At 25.9% G+C, this 23720-nt stretch overlaps 3 protein-coding genes across 5 annotated transcripts; 2 read left to right on the top strand and 1 right to left on the bottom strand.

The window, feature by feature from the left end:
- The first annotated feature begins 1877 nt into the window (after positions 1–1877).
- On the top strand, positions 1878–15354 carry LOC126896158 (uncharacterized). 3 transcript variants are annotated; one of them, XM_050668672.1, is made up of 9 exons: positions 1878–1961; positions 2058–2112; positions 2218–2256; positions 2397–2441; positions 3429–3452; positions 3641–3664; positions 5853–5873; positions 11603–11758; positions 14711–15354. In XM_050668672.1, the coding sequence occupies exons 1-9, from the start codon at positions 1959–1961 to the stop codon at positions 14878–14880; spliced, it is 537 nt and encodes a 178-aa protein (XP_050524629.1). In that variant the 5' UTR covers positions 1878–1958; the 3' UTR covers positions 14881–15354. The 3 variants fall into 3 exon arrangements, with proteins under 3 accessions (XP_050524629.1, XP_050524627.1, XP_050524628.1); XM_050668670.1 differs by lacking the exons at positions 11603–11758; positions 14711–15354 and adding exons at positions 6205–6360; positions 7654–8337; XM_050668671.1 differs by lacking the exons at positions 1878–1961; positions 11603–11758; positions 14711–15354 and adding exons at positions 6205–6360; positions 7654–8339 and having other exon boundaries at positions 2205–2256.
- LOC126896165 (uncharacterized) lies at positions 3699–5628 on the top strand. The gene is made up of 2 exons (XM_050668695.1): positions 3699–4455; positions 4603–5628. The coding sequence occupies exon 2, from the start codon at positions 4707–4709 to the stop codon at positions 5463–5465; it is 759 nt and encodes a 252-aa protein (XP_050524652.1). The 5' UTR covers positions 3699–4455; positions 4603–4706; the 3' UTR covers positions 5466–5628.
- A 3965-nt stretch (positions 15355–19319) lies between the features above and the next one.
- On the bottom strand, positions 19320–20819 carry LOC126908694 (uncharacterized). The gene is made up of 2 exons (XM_050691034.1): positions 20265–20819; positions 19320–20067 (listed from the first exon to the last, which is right to left on the bottom strand). The coding sequence occupies exon 2, from the start codon at positions 20061–20063 to the stop codon at positions 19320–19322; it is 744 nt and encodes a 247-aa protein (XP_050546991.1). The 5' UTR covers positions 20064–20067; positions 20265–20819.
- Positions 20820–23720: the final 2901 nt, after the last annotated feature.

The raw sequence follows: 23720 nt of genomic DNA, 5'->3' as shown, positions 1-23720 counted from the left end.
AGTGGATAAGTAGTGCGGGTGAATACACATACACGTAGAGGACGGCTGTAATAGTTTTAGAATATTATTTCTTTAAACTTCGTGTATTATTATGAATGTGCGTAGCAACGTAAATACCAATACTATAAATTAGAAATAATTAAATTAAATAATTAATTAAAAAAATTAAAACTATTTTTCCATTGGAAAAGTGGACACGCTTACAAAATAAAAGGGATACTACCTACTAATATTGGAGAAGAAAATTATACAACTTAGTTGTCATAGATAAGTTCCAATTTTTACGACAAACTAGGCATATCTTATTGCAAAAGAGTAAATAAGACTATTAATCGACTGTTCTGGCCTGACAATTTATGTACAATATTAGATACTTATTACCGTGTTGAAGTTTATGTATAACTATTGAACATTGATAAAACATACAAAGTATATTGTAATGCACAACGTAAAATTTCAAATAAATAATATAATACTTTTTTCTGACATTTTTCAATATATTTTGGTAAATAGACAAATAAATTAAATTAATCTAATCAATATATTTTGTCTTGTGTGTGTGGTTATGAGAATTAGTCCTTTGGATGCGTTCAAGTTAACAATTAGAAAATGCGTCAAATATTATCAAACCTGCTTATTTTCTTAAAGTATTATATTTAGAGTGCTAATTTAATACTTTGGGCTGATATTTACACCTTAGAGTTGTCGTATGTATGTCAATGATACATCAAAAACGCGTTATAATCATTTTGAAGGTTATCTAATGTAGAATGCTGTTCAGTTTAAATATTGTCATGCGAAATCGTTAAAAAGCCGCCCACACTGCCGTGACAATGTCAAAAACTATAGAACCCACACGGCTTTCTTTTGATCAATGTCCAGAATTGAATTTTTGACTTGTGGCATCTGAAAGTCGCAAAAAATGTTTTTGTAATTTACTAATGCTCAAATAATGTTTTGTCTGGACCGCCTTAATATTTACACGCCAACCTGGACAATATAAAAATTTGAATGAATCCATCAAAACTAAAAAATATGCTGCTATGGCATAAAATAAATGTACTGATCTTAAATTCGATTTTTGGACGACGGCAAATAATACAATATACAATATCTAGTGAGTGTTAATCATTTCAATAAAATTATTACAAATTTCTTCCTAATTAAAAAGTATCGTAAAAAATTTAAGCTTTTCCGGACATAAAAACATTATTTTAAGGTGATACATAGCGATTGATTTTTGGTAAGATGAGGAAGGATACAGTTGGTACTTACGTTTGTCTCACCAAATAAATAAGAACTAAAAGCATAATATTGAATTTATATTCTAAGGTATTTTCTAAACATCATTCATTGTTTTCATTTAAAATAATGTTGTTTAATTTTTATCGATAAATAAATAAATATTAGAATAATTACAATTTTTTCTATCCAGGCGATAAGATTTAAAAAAATTTAATTTAAATTATGAATATTAATTGGGTATTTTAGAATATATTTTTCTATACTTTATCAATTAACTTTGTGATTTAAATATACCTTTAAACGTAATCTAATAATCAAAAAATATACTTAACAAAAAAACCAAAAATTGTAATCCTATTATTATATTATTTTTGCAAATAATCAAATGGTTTAAGAAAAACCGATCACTCTGTACAGTATTATTAATATATTCTTTTTAATAATGTAATCTAATAATGCAAACATTCCTAAAAAAATTACAGTGAATTAATAATAAAAATTACATTAAAAGTTATAAGAGTCGTCTGATAGATCTGTTTTCTCCTGTATAGAAAAAAAAATTAGTTATTTTTGTAAAGCTTAATGTTATATATAAGATATAACAATATATATTATTGTCAATTTTACTTAATAAAATATTTACTCATAATTGTTATAAAAATCAGAAATAAATGTAAAAATATTATTTCATATTTTAGCATTATAAAAGAAAAATGGTAATATTATTCATATATCAATTATTTGTCTCATATATTTTAATTTTTACATATTATATTCATATATCAATTTATATTAATTATATTTTATTTCAGAATTTGTATACAATTTCAGTGTCATCACTGATTTTTTTTCTTTTTTTAAGAAATGGTAATGGCTAAATTTTTACACGAATTATTTTATTTTAATGTTAAAATGATTCTTCTATTTAAATTATACCTATATTTACTAAAAAATTATAGTTTTTTTTTGCAGAATTATACGCACATCCAAATAAAATAAATTCAAAGTTTGGTATGTTAAACATTTCTATCTACAATGAATATTCAATGTGTTTTTTTAGATTAAAAAAACACATTTCTTAATATTAAATAGTAAATTGATTCGGATTCACTATAATTGAAATAATTTCAATTTTTTAAATAATATTTTAGCTAATCTGTTAAGATTACTTTGTTTTACTGCGGTCGATGAACTAGGTTTGTATGAAAATGCTTTTAAGTAAACAAATATGTTTTAAAAATTGATTGTTAAAGAAAATACTGTGTAAAATCATAATCAAAAAAAATGTTCGTTCTAATATAAATCAAAACAATCTATTAAAATTTAAATAAAAAACAACGATGTTTTACTGAAAACTAAAGAAGTTGTAACATTTAAACATCCATAAATTAAGTCTAATAATATAGGAATAATCATCTTGTATACAATTTATGCATAAAACAACATAAAAATAATAATTACATACTAGTTATGTTACATTCGTAAGTCTATAGTGTCAAAAATACACTTTCCACTATCTTCATGTAGTTTTTATTATTTTTATAAGTTTTAAACTGTGATAAATTTATTTAACTTATTTTCATAACGTTCATGATTTACTATTCAACATTTATGATAATATTGTTTAATTGAAAATCGAACTTTCATTTTTTTTCAAAACCTGCACAAACATTGATATAGGTACTATTGATAATAATTTTTATTAATCATTTGTGTTATTTGTTAATACTCTAATTAGCATAATAAAATTTAATACATTGATTTATTTAATAGTTCCTCATAAATATTTTTTTTGAAAAATTATTAAAACAATTTACATTAATTATGCAATATAGAATTTTGTGTAAAGGCGATTACTTAAAATTAATGTTATGTTTAATTAAAAATATAATANAAGGTACTATTGATAATAATTTTTATTAATCATTTGTGTTATTTGTTAATACTCTAATTATTATAATAAAATTTAATACATTGATTCATTTAATAGGTCCTCATAAATATTTTTTTTGAAAAATTATTAAAAACAATTCACATTAATTATGCGATAGAATTTTGTGTAAAGGCGATTACTTAAAATTAATGTTATGTTTAATTAAAAATATAATTATAATAATAACATGATAAAACAAATTGTTAACTTAATGAAAATTAATTAAATTGCAATCTTCATATTGTTTCAGAATCTGGAAAAAATATTGATACAGGTACTGCTGAAAATATTTTGTGTTAATCACTGATACTATTTTTTCTATATTAAATATACTTATAGAATTGAATACTAAATAATCTGTTAAATACTTTTTTTTGTAAAATTTTAAAAAATTTATAAAAATTATGTGATATAGAATTTTGAATAGAGACGATTTTTTTAAATTGATTTATATTGTTTCAGAATCTGTGCAATACTTTGATATAGGTACTATAGAAAATAATTTATATTAATCTTTGTTTTTACTTGACATTAGTTTGATTTAAGTAAATAAAACAAAATTATAAATAATAAACTATTTATTATGTTCTCATAATATCTCCTCTCAATAATATTCTCTTAGTATCCCCCCCCATTTATATTACGATCTTCCTAATAATGCCTCTTTTTCAATAGATGATGTTTTTAATGGTTTATCTAATCTTAATAATAATAAATCTATTGGGTCTGACGGTATTCCTGGTAACTTCCTATTTAACCTACGACATTCGATATTCTTTCCACTCTGGATGATTTTCCGAAAATCTCTTGATGAATAATCGTTTCCATCCATTTTCAAAATTTCCTCTATTACTCCTCTTTATTAAATCCGGTGATCCAACTCAAGTTGTGAATTATCGTCCTATTTCTAACCCTTCTCATTTATCAAAACTTTTTGAGTCCCTTGTCTTTTATTCAATTAAATCTAGTACTAATAACTTTTTTATTGATGAACAACATGATTTCCGTCATGCATACTTTAACATGCAATCTTGTATTTCAATCTTTCATTACCGATTCTTTCCTTGTCCATGCTCAAGTAGATGTCATTTATACTGATTTTTCAAAAGCCTTCGATAAACTTAATCTTAATATCCTGTCTGAACTTCTATTCCACGCTGGTTTTGGCAAACCACTCCTCTCTTGGTTAATTTCATATTTAACTGAAAGAAACCAGTGGGTAAATATTCAAGGTTGTGCTTCTAAAGTTATAACCCCCTCCTCCGGTGTTCCACAAGGTTCAATCCTATCTCCCCTTCTTTTTTTCATTTTTGTAAATGACGCTAATTCTGTTTTATAGCATGCTAAAATACTCCTTTTTGCAGATTNAAATATTCAAGGTTGTGCTTCTAAAGTTATAACCCCCTCCTCCGGTGTTCCACAAGGTTCAATCCTATCTCCCCTTCTTTTTTCCATTTTTGTAAATGGCGCTAATTCTGTTTTATAGCATGCTAAAATACTCCTTTTTGCAGATGACTTCAAATTATTTATGCGTGTTACTAATAGTTCCGATGTTATTTTACTTCAAACTGATCTAGATCGCTTAGTTAGTTGGGCTGAATCAATTGGCTTGACTTTTAATACCTCTAAATGTTATAAAATGACTTTTTCACGTATTTATAATCCTATATCTTCAACTTACTATATTCATAACCATCTTATTTCTTCTGTTCCTTCTATAGTTGACCTTGGGTTTCGTCTCACTCCTACTTTAAATTTTCGACTTCATATTGAAGAAGTATGTTGTAAGGCTCTGAAAACTTTAGGTTTCATTCAGAGAATTTCTCATGAATTTCACCTATCAAGATCACTAAAAAATCTTTTTTGTTCGCTGGTTCGCCCTATCCTTGAATATGGTTTGGTGTTATGGGATCCTTATACAACTACCGACTCTATGATGCTTGAAATAGTGCAACGTAAATTTTTACGCTTTGCAGCTCATATCCTTAATTTCCCCCATCCACCTCATGACTTAACTCCTATTCAAAATTTCTTACAACTTCCTTCCTTATCTGCTAGAAAACATGACTCTAATATCCGTTTCCTTTCTAAACTCTCAGCTGGCTTGATTGATTCTACTGTCCTACTTTCTACATTGAATTTTCGGGTACCTGCTCGTTCAACTCGCTATACTACCCCTTTCCTCATTCCTCATTCATCTTCTAATTATATTTTTCATTCCGCTCTCCCACGTTTAATACGCATTGCAAATAATGACCCTGATTTTTTATATTCTTTTAATTTTTAATGTAGTCATTTAGCCTTCCTATTTAATATTTAAATTTTTGATTATGTTCAAATTTTTCTTTTTCTCTTTGTCAAGCTTAAGTTTATTATTGTTTCATTTTTAGTTATTAGATAATTTTAAGTTGTCCAGTTCACTGTCTAATACATATTGTATTTTTTGGGCTATTGCCTGTATAATACATAATAAATAAATAAATAAATAAATAATATATGAAAAATCACTATAAAAAGCTTATTAAAATTAAAGAATAGTTTAGTTTAGTTTTTTAGTAAAGTCAATTAGATATAAAAAAATTGAAGTATTTTAAAAAATGAAAAAATAACATGGCAATACAAATTGCATAAACCATGATAAATAAAAATATATATTAATAAAACATTTTTTCAGGCAATGATGTTAAAGAAGAAGGTGATATTAAAAGCATTTTTTATAATAGAACTTTATACATTTATGATAACAATTTTATTTCAAATAACACATTACAAAAAAATCTAATTATGCATAACTTATGTACATATATTAATTTATAAGTGTGTTAATAAAATATTATTTTGAAAAAAAAATAAAAGAAATGTTTAAACAATTTTGCAAAGACATATGATAGTTCAAAAATTCCTTAAAAATTAAAAAATGCAAATTTATGATTTGAATATGCTGTAGTACTATAGTACTATAAGTGATACTATAGACAATAATTTAATCATTAAATGTTATTATTTTGACTTATATATCTATTTAGGTACGTGTGGAATATGCTTGGAAGAAAAAGAATCAGTAACATTGATACCATGCGAACATAAGTTTTGCAATACTTGTATTAATATATCTCTTTATAAATATGAACTAAATAAATGTTCTGTATGCCGTCAGGAATTTACATCAACTGAAGGATTAAGTATGTATAGTTAGTTAATTTATGATACGAGAAAAAATCTAATTCTAAATGAGTAAGAAGATTCATATAAATATATTTAACATACAACTATCTAATTTTATACATTTATAATTTTAAAATAAGCGCAGATATGCTTGAAGTAGAGTAGTAAGGCACATTGTTATGAGTTTATTAATATATCAACTGACAATATAGAAAGCATATATGTTGATAGAGTCATAATTGACAATTAAAACTCAAATATTGTATTAAATTCAAAATATGTGTTCCCAATTTAAAAAACAAAATTGACATTCATTTAAATTTGAAATATACTTTTTTTTTTATAATCTTTAAAATAAAAATTTTGTGATCGATACATATAGAGTGTTCAGTAAGTAAGAAATCGGAAGAATTGTTATAAGCAATGAGAACATAAGAGACCCGTTTCCTTACTTACTGAAAATTCTCTATATATATTGAAATATTTTATAAATATGTAATCTTTAATGCTTTACTATTATTTTCTAAGGTCCAATAAAACAAAATTCCCGCTTTTCCCTGCACTTAATTTTCCTTTTTTACTTCAAGTTTGCCATAGAAATTACAACTAGGATCACCTAATTAAAATAATGTAAAAATTAATATTTTCTCTAAATTAGAAGTATAAGTAATTTTTTTTTTTAAATTGAGTGAATTGAAAAAATAAATTGTCAATGATACATTATATATTTATATATTATATATTAATTAATTATATTATATACAATATAAAATGAAATGTCCATGTACCGGTATAAATTTTCAAGCAGCTATAAATTAGTTATTAAAAATGTAATGTAATATAATCATCATAATAAGTTTTACTATCCTTTGTAAACTTATAAAAAAAAATGATTATTTCAATTCAATTAAACACACTTGATTGCTTAATTGTAGAAAATGAAAGCTTTAAAGTTCAATGGTAGTTTAGTTACATAGTTTTTTTTATGCTATTTTACATTTACTAACATCTATTTTATTAATTTAACTGTTTAGCGAGTAATGTTATTAAATGTGACTTATAAAATTCATAATCACTTGATTAATGATGGTTCTAAAAATAAAAAGCTTTATTGTATAATATAATTACGTAATTTTTAGAATTTAAAATAAAAAAAGTAGGTTTATTTTTAATATTCATTTAAAGTCATCATTCAAGTTTATTTTAACGGTAACAAGGTTTTTGAGAATTGTATTAATCGAGCGTTAATTATACAACTATATAGTAAAATTTATCAAGTGAAATATAATCTTGACATCTTTTTTTTTTAGAAACAATTCCAATATTAGATTATAAAAAAAGTAGATTTATTGGTCTAGTTGATTATGAACAAGGAAAAGATCCATATGTAAGAATGAAACAACCTATTGATGATGAAATTATTAGATTAAAAAGGAAAATTGCTCAAGGTATAATCTCAGATGGTTATCTAATTGCTCGATATTATTACCTTCGTCAATCAGAAGAGCCTGATCAAGAGCTCATAGAAGATATTTTACGGTTAGAAAAATTTAATAAAGAATCAATTAGAAAACTAAAAATATGTATTGAGAATTGTAAAAAAGGTTTTCATGAATATTTACTGTACTCTGATTTGTTTATAATTGAATTGGATGAGAATGAAAGACAAATGTTATTTAAGTATTATTACAGAAAAAAAAAAGATCCAACAGTAGAATTAAAAAATAGAATAGAGTATATTCGTTTTCCTGGAAAAACCTATGAACACATAAATTAAATATATTTCTATGGATGAAAAACACAATAAAAAATTTTAACCTCTTATTATGATTACTACTAGTTATATTTTAAAATGTTTATTTTTAACCATTGAATAGTTTTTTAAAGATTTGAACCAATAAAATTACTTTATTAATATAGTAATCTAACAGTAAATATCTGTAATATTTCACTTATTTTGTAAGTAAAAAAAAAAAATATATTCAATACATTTAACATATAAAATTATAAAGTACATGAAATTTTTATTAAAATATTATTTAATTATAATGATATTAACATTTATGTGCGTATGATTTTTTATTTATAAAAATAATTTATAATAATAATATTAATTAAGTTGTTCAAAAATAATATAATTAGTAAAAACTTAGCATATTGGGGACGCGGTATAGTTGGGTCCAGTATAGGTTTAATCTGACTGTGATTAAAATCACTATCATAAAAAACTCTTTCAGGCAAATATATAGATAGTGTTTAATTTTAAAAAATTGATAGATTATTCCAAAGGTAAAATGATCTCCTATATCCTTATTTTTATCCTGATTATAATTTCTATGATTTATGAGTGTAATATATGAATAAATATTTATTATAGCAATTAAATATAGCATGAAATTGATATGTAATAATTAAATATTGTAATTTTTACGGAGAAATTATATAAAAATTACAAAGTAGTTATTACTTTAAAGGCAAACGTATATAAAAGTTGAAGGTTTTAATAAAATACTTAAAAAATAAAAATCGTTTGTTATATACAAGGTGATTTTTTTATCATAACCCACTCAATTACTTACAGAATAATAATAATTAAAAATTTTTTTTTTATTATTATCTTTAGTTACACATTATTCTTGAATTATTAACTATGTAATACTTTTTAAGTTCATCCCTTATGCATGGTAAGGGTGTCAACTTTGTTTTTTTAAATGGTAACACATATTTTTAATTTAATAAAATGTTTGAGTTTTTATTTCAATAATAAATGGAATTTGAATTTTTAATAAAACTTAATTTGTTTATTAGATATAAACATTTAAAGTTTCAAAATTTTGAGTTAATATATAGGTATAATACACAAGGGATTACAAATACAGGTAGCTAATTGGTTTTTTATGATATTGCTATCACAGTCACGGATTGTTTATTATCAATTATGACTATCAATAGATATACTTTTTGTATTGTCAGTTAGTGTATTTATAAACTCACAACAATGTACCTTACTATCATTGATAATAACAATGCTGTGTACCTGCTAATATCGATGTCATAAAAAATCAATTAGCTACCTGTGTAACTAAAGATAGTAATAAAAAAAAAATTTTAAATTATTATTATTCTGTAAGTATTGAGTGGGTTTTGATAAAAATATCACTCTGTATAAGTAAATTTAATGGTCTACCCAGAATTTTCATCCGAGACCAATATATACTTTTCTAAACCCATTTTTGCGCCAATTTCAAATGTGCTATTAGATTTTCGTGTATAGCCTAAATAATAACGAAATTCTTTTAATTATTATAGCAAATATATCTTTGATTATTAGGTTACGTATAAAAAATCAATAAATATATTTTAATTAAAAATAAGTTGAAAAAATTCTACATTCTATAAGTAGTTTTAAGTTTTGAACCATTGCTGTATGAATAAAAATAGTCAGATTTAAAAAAAATTATGTCAAACGAAAAAAAGTAAATAAATAGTATTTATCATGAAAAAATTCTATTGATCCATTCATTTTTCAAAAAGTTATAGCATTATAAAATTAAAAATATAAAAAAGAATTTTACAAAAATCGTATTTTTTATAAACTTTGATGTCCGTTTTCACCATGAATACAAAATAAAGTCCGAAATTTTTTTTTTCATAATAAAGTACATTACATTAGCTTTTTAGCTAAAAGGAACATTTTCAAAAGTCAAGTTGAAAAAATTAATTTTTTGTGAAAAAGTTGTCATTTTAAATCCTCACTGTGGGCAAGTAAAGGGTCAGATATAAAAAAAAAATATACCAAATGATAGGTAAAGACATCATGCATCTATAAAAAAAAGAATTATATTAATTTGGTTATTTTTAAAAAAGTTATGGCTATTTTAAGTAAAAAAAGTTGAAAAAATTTCGAAAATTAGCGATTTTTTAGAATTTGTAATTTTTTGGAGGTTTCCCCCATTTACGGGGAACGAGGGAATTTTTTTTCAATTTTTGAGGGTAATGTCTTCGACTAGATACGATTTGTGATCTTTTAACGTATCATTGAAAGAAATCGATTCCGTGAGAGCTGAGAAAAGGTGGTAACAGACAAAAAAAAAAAAAAAAAACACATCTTAGTAAAAACAATACCTTCTCAGCTTCGCATCGAAGCTAAAATTGAAGTATTAAAAAAAATTTTTTTTTTATTTACAAAAAACAATCTGTACATTAGAATAAGTACAATAAGTTTTTTTTATATCAAATGTGTTCTTGGTTTATTTAAAATTAGCATGCAAGGAAGTCACCCATTAGTAACACCTCTCTGTTAGTTAAATATAATTTTTGTTAGCGGTTTGAGTTATTAGGTCACGATTCCAGTTACATTTAAGTCTGCGTGTAGGATTGTTAGGGAAGTCGGTAGTGCACATACGTTTGATAAGGGAGTTTGTAATAAAGTTCAGTTTATAGTGGAATCATGTGTAGTGTAATTTAGAAAGTTCGTTAACTGTTTTAATTTTTAAGTCGTTATGTAGGTTGTTGTTCGTTATGTACCAAGGGGCATTGGTTAACATTCGCAGTGCTAAGTTCTGGAACGCCTGAATTGGACATATATTTGACGGCTTTGCAGGACCCCAGATTTGTATTCCATAAGACCAAATTGGTCTTATAATAGTTTTGTAAATCAACATTTTTGTGTTGAGATGGAGTATAGACTTAAGTAGAGGGCGGAAAATATGAAGTCTAGCATAAGCTTATTTTCGTTTGTCCTTGAAGTGGGGGCCCCATGTTAATCGCTTATCTAGAATGATACCTAGGTATTTTGATTCGTCCTGAGGAGAGATTATTTAAAAAATGAAAAAATAACATAGCAATACAAATTGCATAAACAATGATAAATAAAATTATATATTAAAAAATAACATTTTTTTCAGGCAATGATGCTAAAGAAGAAGGTGATATTAAAAGCATTTTTTATAATAGAACTTTATACATTTATGATAACAATTTTATTTCAAATAACACATTACAAAAAAATCTAATTATGCATAACTTATGTACATATATTAATTTATAAGTGTGTTAATAAAATATTATTTTGAAAAAAAAATAAAAGAAATGTTTAAACAATTTTGCAAAGACATATGATAGTTCAAAAATTCCTTAAAAATTAAAAAATGCAAATTTATGATTTGAATATGCTGTAGTACTATAGTACTATAAGTGATACTATAGACAATAATTTAATCATTAAATGTTATTATTTTGACTTATATATCTATTTAGGTACGTGTGGAATATGCTTGGAAGAAAAAGAATCAGTAACATTGATACCATGCGAACATAAGTTTTGCAATACTTGTATTAATATATCTCTTTATAAATATGAACTAAATAAATGTTCTGTATGCCGTCAGGAATTTACATCAACTGAAGGATTAAGTATGTATAGTTAGTTAATTTATGATACGGAAAAAAATCTAATTCTAAATGAGTAAGAAGATTCATATAAATATATTTAACATACAACTATCTAATTTTATACATTTATAATTTTAAAATAAGCGCAGATATGCTTGAAGTAGAGTAGTAAGGCACATTGTTATGAGTTTATTAATATATCAACTGACAATATAGAAAGCATATATGTTGATAGAGTCATAATTGACAATTAAAACTCAAATATTGTATTAAATTCAAAATATGTGTTCCCAATTTAAAAAACAAAATTGACATTCATTTAAATTTGAAATATACTTTTTTTTTTATAATCTTTAAAATAAAAATTTTGTGATCGATACATATAGAGTGTTCAGTAAGTAAGAAATCGGAAGAATTGTTATAAGCAATGAGAACATAAGAGACCCGTTTCCTTACTTACTGAAAATTTTCTATATATATTGAAATATTTTATATATGCAATCTTCAATGCTTTACTATTATTTTCTAAGGTCAAATAAAACAAAATTCCCAGCTTTTCTCTGCACTTAATTTTCCTTTTTTACTTCAAGTTTGCCATAAAAATTACAACTAGGATCACCTAATTAAAATAATGTAAAAATTAATAATATCTCTAAATTAGGAGTATAAGTAATTTTTTTTTTTAAATTGAGTGAATTAAAAAAAGTAATTGTCAATGAAAATTTACATTATATAAAATTATTAGTATTCTTTTATTAAAATTAAATTGATTTCTTGTAGTTGTATTCCCTTGTTTGTTATACCTGTAAAAAATACAAATGGTATTTACAATTAAAATAAAGAGGAAAAATTTTATATTTATTTCGCGATATATTTTTTTCCTTTTGAAAAGATAAAGTTGACACCTATACAAATATAAAAATATGAACTAAAATGGTATAACACAACTAATAATTCAAAAGTAATATGTAACTAAAGGCAATAAAAAATTTTTTTTCAATATTATTTTTAGTCTGTTAGTAATGCATTAGATTTTCATCAATAACATAATAAATACAAGTTTTTGTCTGAAGTATATTATTTATTAAAAATGTATAGATATTTAAAAATAAAAAATGTATAGCAGTTTTAATATGCAGAAATCATTTGTGATTTGGTCATTTTTGACACTTAGTGAATTTTCAAATATTCCTCTAAAATTTTATAATTAAGGGAGTTATACAATTTTTGAGTGTGATATCTATAATGAGATTAACTTCAGGCTCTTTTGATTTAATTATTATAGACAAATACAAAAAAATAACATTAACGTAAAACCAATACCTCCTCAACTTTGCATCAAAGCTAAAATGAATAATAGCCTTTTTAAATTTTGTTTTAATAAAAAAAAATTTCTCATTATGTGTATCAAGTATGTATGTAATATAAAATGCTCGTTATTTACATATGAAGGATTTTGTTTTTCATAATTTGACATATGCCACTCGATAATTTTTTCCTATGGAGCTAAAAATTATATTTACAAAATTTAAGGTTTTTATAATTCATTAATAGGGCTCTCTCTAGACTCAAAGAAATGTATAATCCTTGATAGTTTGAAAGAATATAAATTCAATATTTTTTATATAACTTTTCTTCTCAGTGGGTTAATTCCAGTACTTATCAAGTAGGGAAATTAATAATTGAATAACTAAAAATTATTAATAATTTTATCAGAAGAGACGTAAAATTAATATAGAATTTTAATGACATCAATTACGAGTGATAAAACTAGATAAAACTAAATTTATTTGATACACATTAAATATTAAAATTAATAATGCTATAAAGTATAAATTTTTACTTTATATATATATATTTTTTTTTTAATTTTTATAATTATTTTGATTATAATTTTAAATACTTGTAAAATATTTAATCGCAAATATCTGATTTTTTTTGTCATTTTCCTTAATTTAAATGGCTTAATTTTACAATGTATATATATATATATATATTACTAATATTATAATTCAATTTTTTTTATGCGTTGAAATATTTGTATTACCAAAAGTGTTAAAAAAATGATAAGATGTATTAGAATTCTTTTAAGTCTCAGTGACTAAAAAATGAAATGTGTAACGGCATAGATTTGATATGAAGTTAAAGCAAGAGCGTATTGTTTTTTTTTTTTTAATTACCTTTTATAGTTCGCAGAAGTTGTTTAGTGATGTCTGGTGAGATTATTAAGATATGTTTTGTTGGAATTAATTGGCCAATATGATAGAATCTTTTACGTGGGTATTTTATGTATTGTGTAAGTTATATTTGATTTTTATTTATCTTATCCACTGGGAATACTGTTTTGGTGATATATGTTTAATGAGTATAAGTATTAATTATTTCATGTATTAAAATGTGTTATTACAATACTGATAAAATGAATCTGATTAATCGATATATTTTTTTTCTTAAAATACATCGATTATTCCATAGTTATCGCCCATGAAAAGCAATTAATTGAAATTTTGCGCAGGCCTAATGCTATTCTACAATACTTTAATGTTATTCGGCATGACTTATAAGATGAGTTTCAATTCAAGTCAAAAGGGTCCCATCACTGGATAGCTTCCCTTTTTCCCCTTTTTAAGTCAAATGTGTTATATTCTATTGTTCACCTATTTGCTTATTGTATCTTTCTTATGTACAGATTGTAAATTTTATTATTTTATAAATAAAAAAAAAAAGATGAGTTTCATATGCACATGTATAACGATGTGGATAATAAAAAAAAAGCGCACTGTTAAAAACTGTCATCATTAAGTAATTTGCAGAAAATGATAAAAATACCTTTAATATTCGTTATTAGTCGGCATTTTAGTGTCCCTTTGATATTACAAGGTTTTATAAGAACTATATTAACCTTACGTTCACTATTCAACTAAATATTATTATTTATCAAATGAAACATAATTTTGACATATTTTTTTTTAGTTCCAATAAACATTACAATTGGTGATAATTATTTAAAGAGAATTAATAATCATAATGTAATTCCAATCGGCACTGCAAAAAAAAAGGATCCTGACGCTACAATGTATCAACTTAGTTATTTAACATTTTATAAAATAAAGAATAAAGTTAAGATAAGAATATCGAGCTAATAGCTCGATATTCTTATCTTCGACAAACACAAAATCCCGATGAAGATATTTTACTGTTAAAAAAATTCAATGAAAAAGCAATTGAAAAACTAAAACAATGCATTAAGAGATGTAAAAATGGATTTCATGAACATTTAGTGTATGCAGAAACGTTTATAACTAAATTGACCGATAATGAAAGAAATATGTTATGGAGTTATTATAAGAGAAATAAACTAAACCCAGAAAATAAATTAGATAAAAGAGCACAGTATTTTTTTAACTTTTGAATAGTTAATTAACCTATGATTTAACTAAATTTTTATAGATTTGAACCTTTATACATTATAAAGGAAGCAATTTTATTTTTTCAAATGGCAACAAACGTGATTAACTAGGTTGTTTATAAGATAATAACCTAAGTACATTTTGATAACAACTTTATTAATTTCTCATAGTTATTCATAACAACTGTGCGTTTTAAAAATTATTCTATCTGTCACATATAATATGATAGTTAAATTACCTAAATATTAAAATATGTAATTTTATTTTTAAATCATCTTTAATGTCAAAACATAACTGATAATCAATACGGAGATTAATTTATTTTTATTAAATGTTAAATAATATTACATAAGTAGAATTTGTAATCGATTTTTTTTTTTAATATGAATGAATTGTTAATATACTATGATTTTTATATTATTCACTGTATTATTTTTATGCATATTGTAATTTCGACAGAAAATTTAATTTAAGTTATAAAAAATCGCATAACAATAAATAATTTATAATATTTGGAATAAAGTGTCAAACAACAGTATAGTTTAGTGGACGTTTTTGCAACTGCGTGGACGACTCGTTTCAATCTGCGGTAATCTATTAATAGAGAGTAAATTAGATAACCGCAATATAAACAAACGTAGCGTATCGTTACGGGCGGAGTGCGGCAAAGTGTTGCATAATGAAGAAAATATCTTAAAGGCGGCCACTTGCCTCCAGTCTATACTTAATATTTTAATAACTTTCGAAATACTCGTTCAAAATTTGTTATCGACCAGTCATTTTCTTAGTTGGATCATTTTCTAACATTTAATCCGTTAAATTAAATATGTATCCACTATGAAAATAATGTCGGTATCCTTATAAGTAATACATTGCAACCTCAGCTTAACCATGCTGGGGCCTAACAGTTATTTATACTGTTTTCAAAACGGCTTTCGTTGGCCCTATACATAATTTGTATCCCTTTAAAAGGGCAGTTAGAGGTTTCGTGACTAATAATTATCAACTTTCAAGTAACAATGATAAGAAGTATTTATTTCTATGCAATTTTTTAAGATATTATAACCTGACTGGATTTCGAGAGATTTTGGCTGGTAATCCAAGGGAAGTTATTCGACGGCGGCGAACGTACACAGTAAAATGATAATAACAGTAATGACAACATGCGCTAAGTTTAATAAAAAGCTTCCAGCGTGGTAAAATGTCGGCTATCGTCTAAGTATCTTTAATTAATGTAGCAAAATTATAATATGTTCTGTTTGCACCCGTATGCGGCATACTCATAGTAAGGGACGTTAGAGATAATTAGGAACTAGCTTGGTAATGAATTGTTTATGTTTATGGTTTTCAAACTGAAATCCTATGAAAATTACTAAACCGAAACTCATGCGAAACCTACAAACCTAATCTTTAATCGAAACCAAAATTTCAGCATGATTTTTATACAGGGTGATTTTTTTATCATAACCCACTCAATTACTTGCAGAATAATAATAATTTAAACATTTTTTTTTATTATTATCTTTAGTTACACATTATTCTTGAATTTTTAATAGTAAAGTTAATATATTAAGTTATATTAAAAATTCAAATGCCATTTACTATTAAATTAAAAACTCAAACATTTTATTAAATTAAAAATATGTGTTACCATTTAAAAAAACAAAGTTGACTCCCTTACAAGGCATAAGGGATGAACATAAAAAGTTTTAAATAGTTAATAATTCAAGAATAATGTGTAACTAAAGATAATAATAAAAAAAAAATGTTTAAATTATTATTATTCTGCAAGTAATTGAGTGGGTTATAATAAAAAAATCACCCTGTGTAGGTGTATGATTTTTTGAAAAACGTATCTTTAGTAATCAATTGTATTTTGCTTATTGTTATCGTTTTGAAATGTATTAATATTTCTTATTCCATGTTTAGTTATCATTTAAATGATAGAAAATAATTAATACTCTAAATATTTTTCACACTATTACCAGCTGGTATGGCGAAGACAATATATTTTTGCACTAGACATTAACGAAAAGTTAATGGGTCCCAACGTAATGTTTGGAAGCGATTTAACAGTAAACGACGGAGAGAATTTCGACCGTCCTGGAGTTACTTATTTCATTTCCGTTTTGTAAAAAACAATTTTTATAAAGATAAATTTGTCATTTTTTATTACTATAACTTGAATTTGAGATATTTAAGATTTTTAGGGGCATGGTCTTCACCTCGTACTTCATNAGTACTTGTGTCTTGCACTTCGTCTGCACCTCGTACTTCATTATCCTCTCCTAATAACTAAAGTACTTGTGTCTTGCACTTCGTCTGCACCTCGTACTTCATTGTCCTCTCCGGTACGCCAAGTATTTGTGTCTTGCACTTCGTCTGCACCTCATACTTTGGGCTCCTTTTGCGTACACCTAGTATTTGTGTCTTGCACTTCGTCTGCACCTCATACCTAGGTGTTACTCTTATTCTCCCTTCCTATAACAACAGCCTTTCGACACCCACAGCTAACCCGGAGTGTCAGCCGAGCACGGTGACTGCTGTACAGCAACACGCACGTGAATACCTAGACAGCAGGCACCACCTCCTCATATTCATCTTCGTACACATAATTTGCACATTCACGCTTTTACCTATTACATTTTACTGTGTTACGACACTACTCTGCCTCGAAATTGAACATAATTATAAATGAACTAAATTAGAATGTCTGTAAAATCTAAGGTAATTAAATTTAACCGTTCAAACTTGATTGAGACATAGTCTATATATTATTATAAAATTAAAAATTAATTGACCCAATCATGTGTTTATACAGGCTTAAACTAGGCGAGTTTGAGTAAAAAAAAGTATATTTTTAAATGTCCATTTACCACTCAAAAATTTTAATTGAATTTTTTTTATCATTTACTATAAGTCATAGATAGAAAGTACCAAAGTTTGAGATTGATAACATTGATATTAAATGAGTAATTTTAACTAAAATTACTAGAGGCGTAGGGGTAGAGGCGAATTTTATAACTTTTTTTCGAATAAAATTGTCAAAACAATTTAGAATGACATAAAAAGAAATTTTTTTTTTTATTTAGTTAGATCCTAAAGAAAAGATCATAGAAATTTTTAAATTTTTTAAGTAGTCGTGCAATCTTGTCTGAATGATTTGATATGAATCAACCTTAAGAAAAATAATTTTTCAACCAAATAATACAAATCTACATAAAGTGTTGTAAACTATAGATTAATATTTACATTTTGTGGCAATCTTTTTCATATAAATATGAGTACTAATATTCTAAATTTTAATATGATAAAAAAAAAAATAGTGTGCGAAAAAATTCTAAAACTTATTATAAAAAGTCATTATTTATAGTTTAAAACTTTAAACAGTCATATTTATTAATAAAATTTATTTTATTTTACATTTGTCAAATGTGTTCCTTAAAATAATCCGGTAGAAAATTTAACTCAAATACTGGGTTTATCAGCATTTTTTAATCGATATTATATTGACTAAAATGTATGATTATTATTAGAAAAAATATTTAAAATAACTTATACAGACGACAAATTGTGTGTTTGCACTGGTCAGCTGCAATACCTAATAAACTAAAATTTAGGATTATCTAAACTTTCACAAAATTACCTTTGGACTTGTTTTTGTGGTTAAAATGAACATTATAGTTAAATTCAAAAAAATGTAATAAATTGTTTCACTTATAAATCAAAGAACATCAATTAAGTTATAAATAAAGAAATAGGAGTTGATGTTACTTTTGGAATAATTTACTAATTACTTAAAATTAAACAATATCTACAGATTTTCATTGAAGCGTTTTTTATGATAGTGATTTTAATCATTGTCAAATTAAATCTATACTGGTCCAACTATGTGACGATCCACTTTGCTGGGTTTAATTTAATATTGGTTTTATTCAAAATTGGACCCTTTACTTGACCACAGGATGAGGATTCAAGATAGCAACTTTTTCATATAATAATAGTCAATAGTAAATGGCATTTGAATTTTTAATATAACTTAAACTATTAACTTTACTATTAAAAATTCAAGAATAATGTGTAACTAAAGATAATAATAAAAAAAAATGTTTAAATTATTATTATATAGCTAATTGATTTTTTATGACGTCAATATTCGCAGGTACACAGCATTANGCCTTAATAACAATTTGATAGTTGTCGTTTAATAATTGTGGCGATACACGTTTGAACAACTGAATAAGTTGGTTTCGATTTTCTAAAAAAATTTCCAATGATTCCACAATTGCTCTCTCATCTGCTCGTTCAATAAAATTATGAACACAGCGGGTTGATACGCGTTCTTCACAATTTCCCATAAAATAGATTTGCAGAAACTTCGGTTCAGTATCAGGCATCGGCATCAATGACCCAATTTGATGATAAACCTGACCTTGTATCTTAAATGTAGATTCGAAGTAATTACCATCGGATGTGAGATCACAAATTTTTGTTGCCCTAAAAGACGTCATTTGGAAGCAAGAATTAAACTTACGAATCTTGCTCAAAAATAATTTTGAATCATCAGATTGGCCAGCAAGAAGTGATTGTAAAGGTTCCAGCGGAGATGGAAGCGGCTCCAGTACAACTTTTCCTGATGCGCAACACAGTCCAGGTGTTTCATTGGGGAATTTCAACGCCTGACAATATTGGCATACTTTGTTCATTTCACCGATGGAAATTAAAGAATGCGCAGAGTAATTAATATCCGGTGCATATTCAAAGGCAAGACGAACAAATGATCCAAGTTGTAATTCGCGACTGGTTCGCTGTCTTTCATGTTCTTCATGTTGCTGTGCTGACCGAAAACTTCTTTTTGCACGTTTGCGCCGTGCCTCTCTACTACTCGCGGAAAGGTTCGATTTTTTCGGTGGCATTTTACTACAAAAATATTAAATAAATAAATTTCGAACCGGTTACGATGAAAAAATAACATAAAATTATTATAATAATACTTATAATACTACTATTATAAGTATTATTTGAACTATGATAATTTTTTTTTAAAATAAATATAAATATGTTCAATTAATAATTAAATACATACAAAAGATAAAAAGAAATAAAGTCGAACTTACTTAATCAATATCCAAATCAATTTGCGCGATGTTATTCAGTAATATATACGCAAAATTTACAAAAAAATTAACGTGTCTTAGCAGAGATCACAAATTATTACAAACACAAAATATATATCGTTATAATTATGTTGCGCCGTTTTATAGTGTGTAGTGGGTCTAGAATATTCTTTTTATGGCCGATCGAGAATATTCGTGCATATATGTATTTTGGTTGCCTATCCGTCGCGAAGATTCTTGATCGTTCTATTGTCATTACAATTACAATTATTGAAAGAAAATACACGTGGACAGGCGCTATCTATTGGACACTTACATAACTTTAATACCGTTTCATAACGCCATCTATGAGAAAATAATTATTTATATTTATTTATTTTATATTATAAAAAATAAATAAGGCCATCAATCAAAATAAAAACTATCCTATGTTCTAAGTTAGACCTAATCGCACATTTATGCCAAATTTCATAAAATTCGGTTCAGTAGTTTCGGCGTCCATCGCGGACAAAAATCTGACATTAGATTTTATATATATAAGATTAACTTAAAAATTTGAAACTTTAAATGTTTATATCTTATAAACAAATAAAGTTATTTTAAAAATTCAAATGCCATTTACTATTAAATTAAAAACTCAAACATTTTATTAAATTAAAAATATGTGAACCATTTAAAAAAACAAAGTTGACACCCTTACCAGGCATAAGGGATGAACTTAAAAAGTATTACATAGTTAATAATTCAAAAATAATGTGTAACTAAAGATAACCAAAAAAAAAAAAAAAATGTTTAAATATAATTATTCTGTAAGTAATTGAGTGGGTTATGATAAAAAAATCACTCTGTATATAGCTTATTGTTACATTGGTATATATGTCATATTTTGTGATTTATTAATTAAATTCTTAAATTGTATATTGTAACAATAATGATATACTACGTATGTTATAACAAAATTTATGTTAAATTATAGTTTATGTTACGTACTATAAATTAAAAAAAAAATAATTTGTCCCAATGACTTATTTTCGATTTGTAAATGGCTGTCATAGTTAAAAAAATGTTTATTTCGTGGTCCATTTTTTTTATTTATTTTAAAATACCTATACAAGAGTTTGTCATAGTAATGAGTCTATTAATTTTTATAAAATTTACAAGAATCTAACTTAGATTACATGTGCATTTATACTTATTTTTATTATTTTACCTCCTCAAAGTGAAGAAAAGCGACTTTAAATTTTTGAACTTGCTTAAATATTTTATTTTATCTATTCATGTCGATCACAATGGCTCCGTTGTACATTATGCAGTCTTGAAATTTCGGGGTACATAATTCAAACCCCGACAGCCAAAATAACTTTTTTTGCATTTTTTTATTAATTTTTTTTGTGGTGGAAAACAAAATTCTAAACGAAAAATTGAATAATATAAGTATATTTTTGACTCTGATGAAAATTATTTGTAGACCATATATTCATAATTAACCTCAAATTATTTTCTGAAAATATTTGTAACAAACCCTTTAATATTTATTTATGTTTGCCATAAAAGTATGTTGGAGTAAGCCGTTAGCATTCCTTAGAAGTACTTTGATAGCATGCTTTTGAGAGGAGTACACTTGGGCGGCTGATCGATAGGTTTAAGGCACGCATCAGTCGAATGTGAGCCGTCGCATTTAACACAACGGGACTCGTGATTGCAGTATCTTTTTGTGTGACCAAAGTTTTGGATTATTGTTTGGTTTGGGTACTTCAAATTTCACTTTAGAATAACAGATAGAGTTAACTTTGAAAATATCATTGTTATTTGGCTCTGTCACAAGATTTATGAAAAACATAGGGAGGGGGTTTTGGACTGACTTCGTAAGACATTAACAACTTGTTTAACGTTAAATCCAAGTTGTTTTAATTCGTCTTCAATGTATTTTATGTCAGTAGAATGATGTAGATTTTTGAGAACAACACGAAATGGTTTTTCTTGCTCAGTTTGGTACGTGTGGAAATCGGCGTTTTTTTGAACAAGTAAATAAACAATTATCCTGTAAGCTTCAGGAGTATTAAGACGAAGTCGAACGCCAGAAATACTACTTTTACATGAAAAATCGTCAGAACTGATATTTTTTTTAATAAGTTCGCAAAAGTTTAAATAATTTAACTTCGATTTTATGAATATGGGAGGTGGTTTATGAACTATGGGTTCAGTTGAGCGTTTCGTTTCTATTTCCTCGTTATTGATTTGTAGCGGACTATATCGGTTTGATAATTTCCTATTATTGTTATTATATGGGCTGTAATTAGATGTTGGTGATGAACCAGGTGATTGGGTATGAGGTTTTTTGTTCGACGATAAAACTGTAATCCAAACATCATCTAAATCATCGGCCTTATCGGGTTTATGTGATTCGCTTTTGTTAACTACATGGCTATGGTTAATAATAGTAATAGGCGTTATTGGGGTATTAGTGGTTCGAGATGATGGCGGTGTCTTATTGCGATTAGACATTTTTCAGTAATTAAATGTGTAACAATTTCTTACCTCGATCCCGAAGGATCACACGATGGTATGAGTTTGATGCAGTAAACGATCTTTTTTATTTTTTTATTTTTGAAGCTTCAACTTCTAAGGTTGGCTTGAACAAAATTAAATTATTAGGTTACATATATGACTATACATAGTATTTCTTAAACTAGTTAAATACAAATATACAATGGTTGATTAAATTGAGTTGTACATATCGATTAGTTTAAGAAATGAGATTATTTTGATGGTGTTGTCATAGGTTGGGTTGAGGGCTTCAAAAAGGTTATCAGGCATTTCTAATATTTTTCTGGTATCTATATGGTTACGACATTGGACAAGGAGGTGCTTGACTGTGAGAGGTTCTCCGCAGGTTTGGCACATTGCAGGATCTTCTCTGCGCATAAGGTGACCATGGGACATCTTTGAGTGCCCAATACGTAGTCTGTTGATAACTACTTCGTCTTTGCGATTTGATGTATGAGGTTTGGGCCAGTATTCTATTATTTCCCTTAGTTTATTATTAGGTGTACGCCGCCATTCGGATTCCCATACATTTGTACAAAAGGTGCTTACATTCCTATGGATGTCAATGAGTGAGGAGTATGTGCGTATCTCGGTCAGAGGGTTATTTACTGCTTCACGAGCTACTTGGTCGGCTTTTTCATTGCCATCTATTCCACAATGACCTGGTGTCCATATAAACCGTATGTACTTGTTAGCTTTTACAATGATGTTGCTTATTTTAATTGCTAGGATGCTTGAGTGTCAGTTATACTTAAGATTGTTAAGGGCGCTGAGTGAATCTGTACAAATGATAGTGATTGAACCAGGTAATTGAATGGCTAGGTAGACTCCTTCCAAGAGTGCAAAGTATTCCGCCGTATGAATACTGTTATGGTCTGGTAGTTTGTACGATATAGATTGATGGCCATT

Source organism: Daktulosphaira vitifoliae, unplaced genomic scaffold (genome assembly GCF_025091365.1).
Source record: "Daktulosphaira vitifoliae isolate Bord-2020 unplaced genomic scaffold, ASM2509136v1 Scaffold_1, whole genome shotgun sequence".
In the NCBI taxonomy this organism is placed as follows: domain Eukaryota; kingdom Metazoa; phylum Arthropoda; class Insecta; order Hemiptera; family Phylloxeridae; genus Daktulosphaira; species Daktulosphaira vitifoliae.
The sequence above is the reverse complement of the archived record's forward strand: the minus strand, read 5'-3'. Positions and strand labels throughout refer to the sequence as shown.

What these genes read in the sequence shown, in the direction of transcription:
- LOC126896165 (XM_050668695.1), top strand. Translation starts at nt 4,707, where the DNA reads ATGCGTGTTACTAATAGTTCCGATGTTATTTTACTTCAAACTGATCTA.
- LOC126896158 (XM_050668670.1), top strand. An exon ending in TTTTCTTTTTTTAAGAAATG is followed by an intron (nt 2,113 to 2,217) that starts GTAATGGCTAAA and finishes TTTTTTTTGCAG; the next exon opens with AATTATACGCACATCCAAAT. An exon ending in TACATCAACTGAAGGATTAA is followed by an intron (nt 6,361 to 7,653) that starts GTATGTATAGTT and finishes TTTTTTTTTTAG; the next exon opens with AAACAATTCCAATATTAGAT.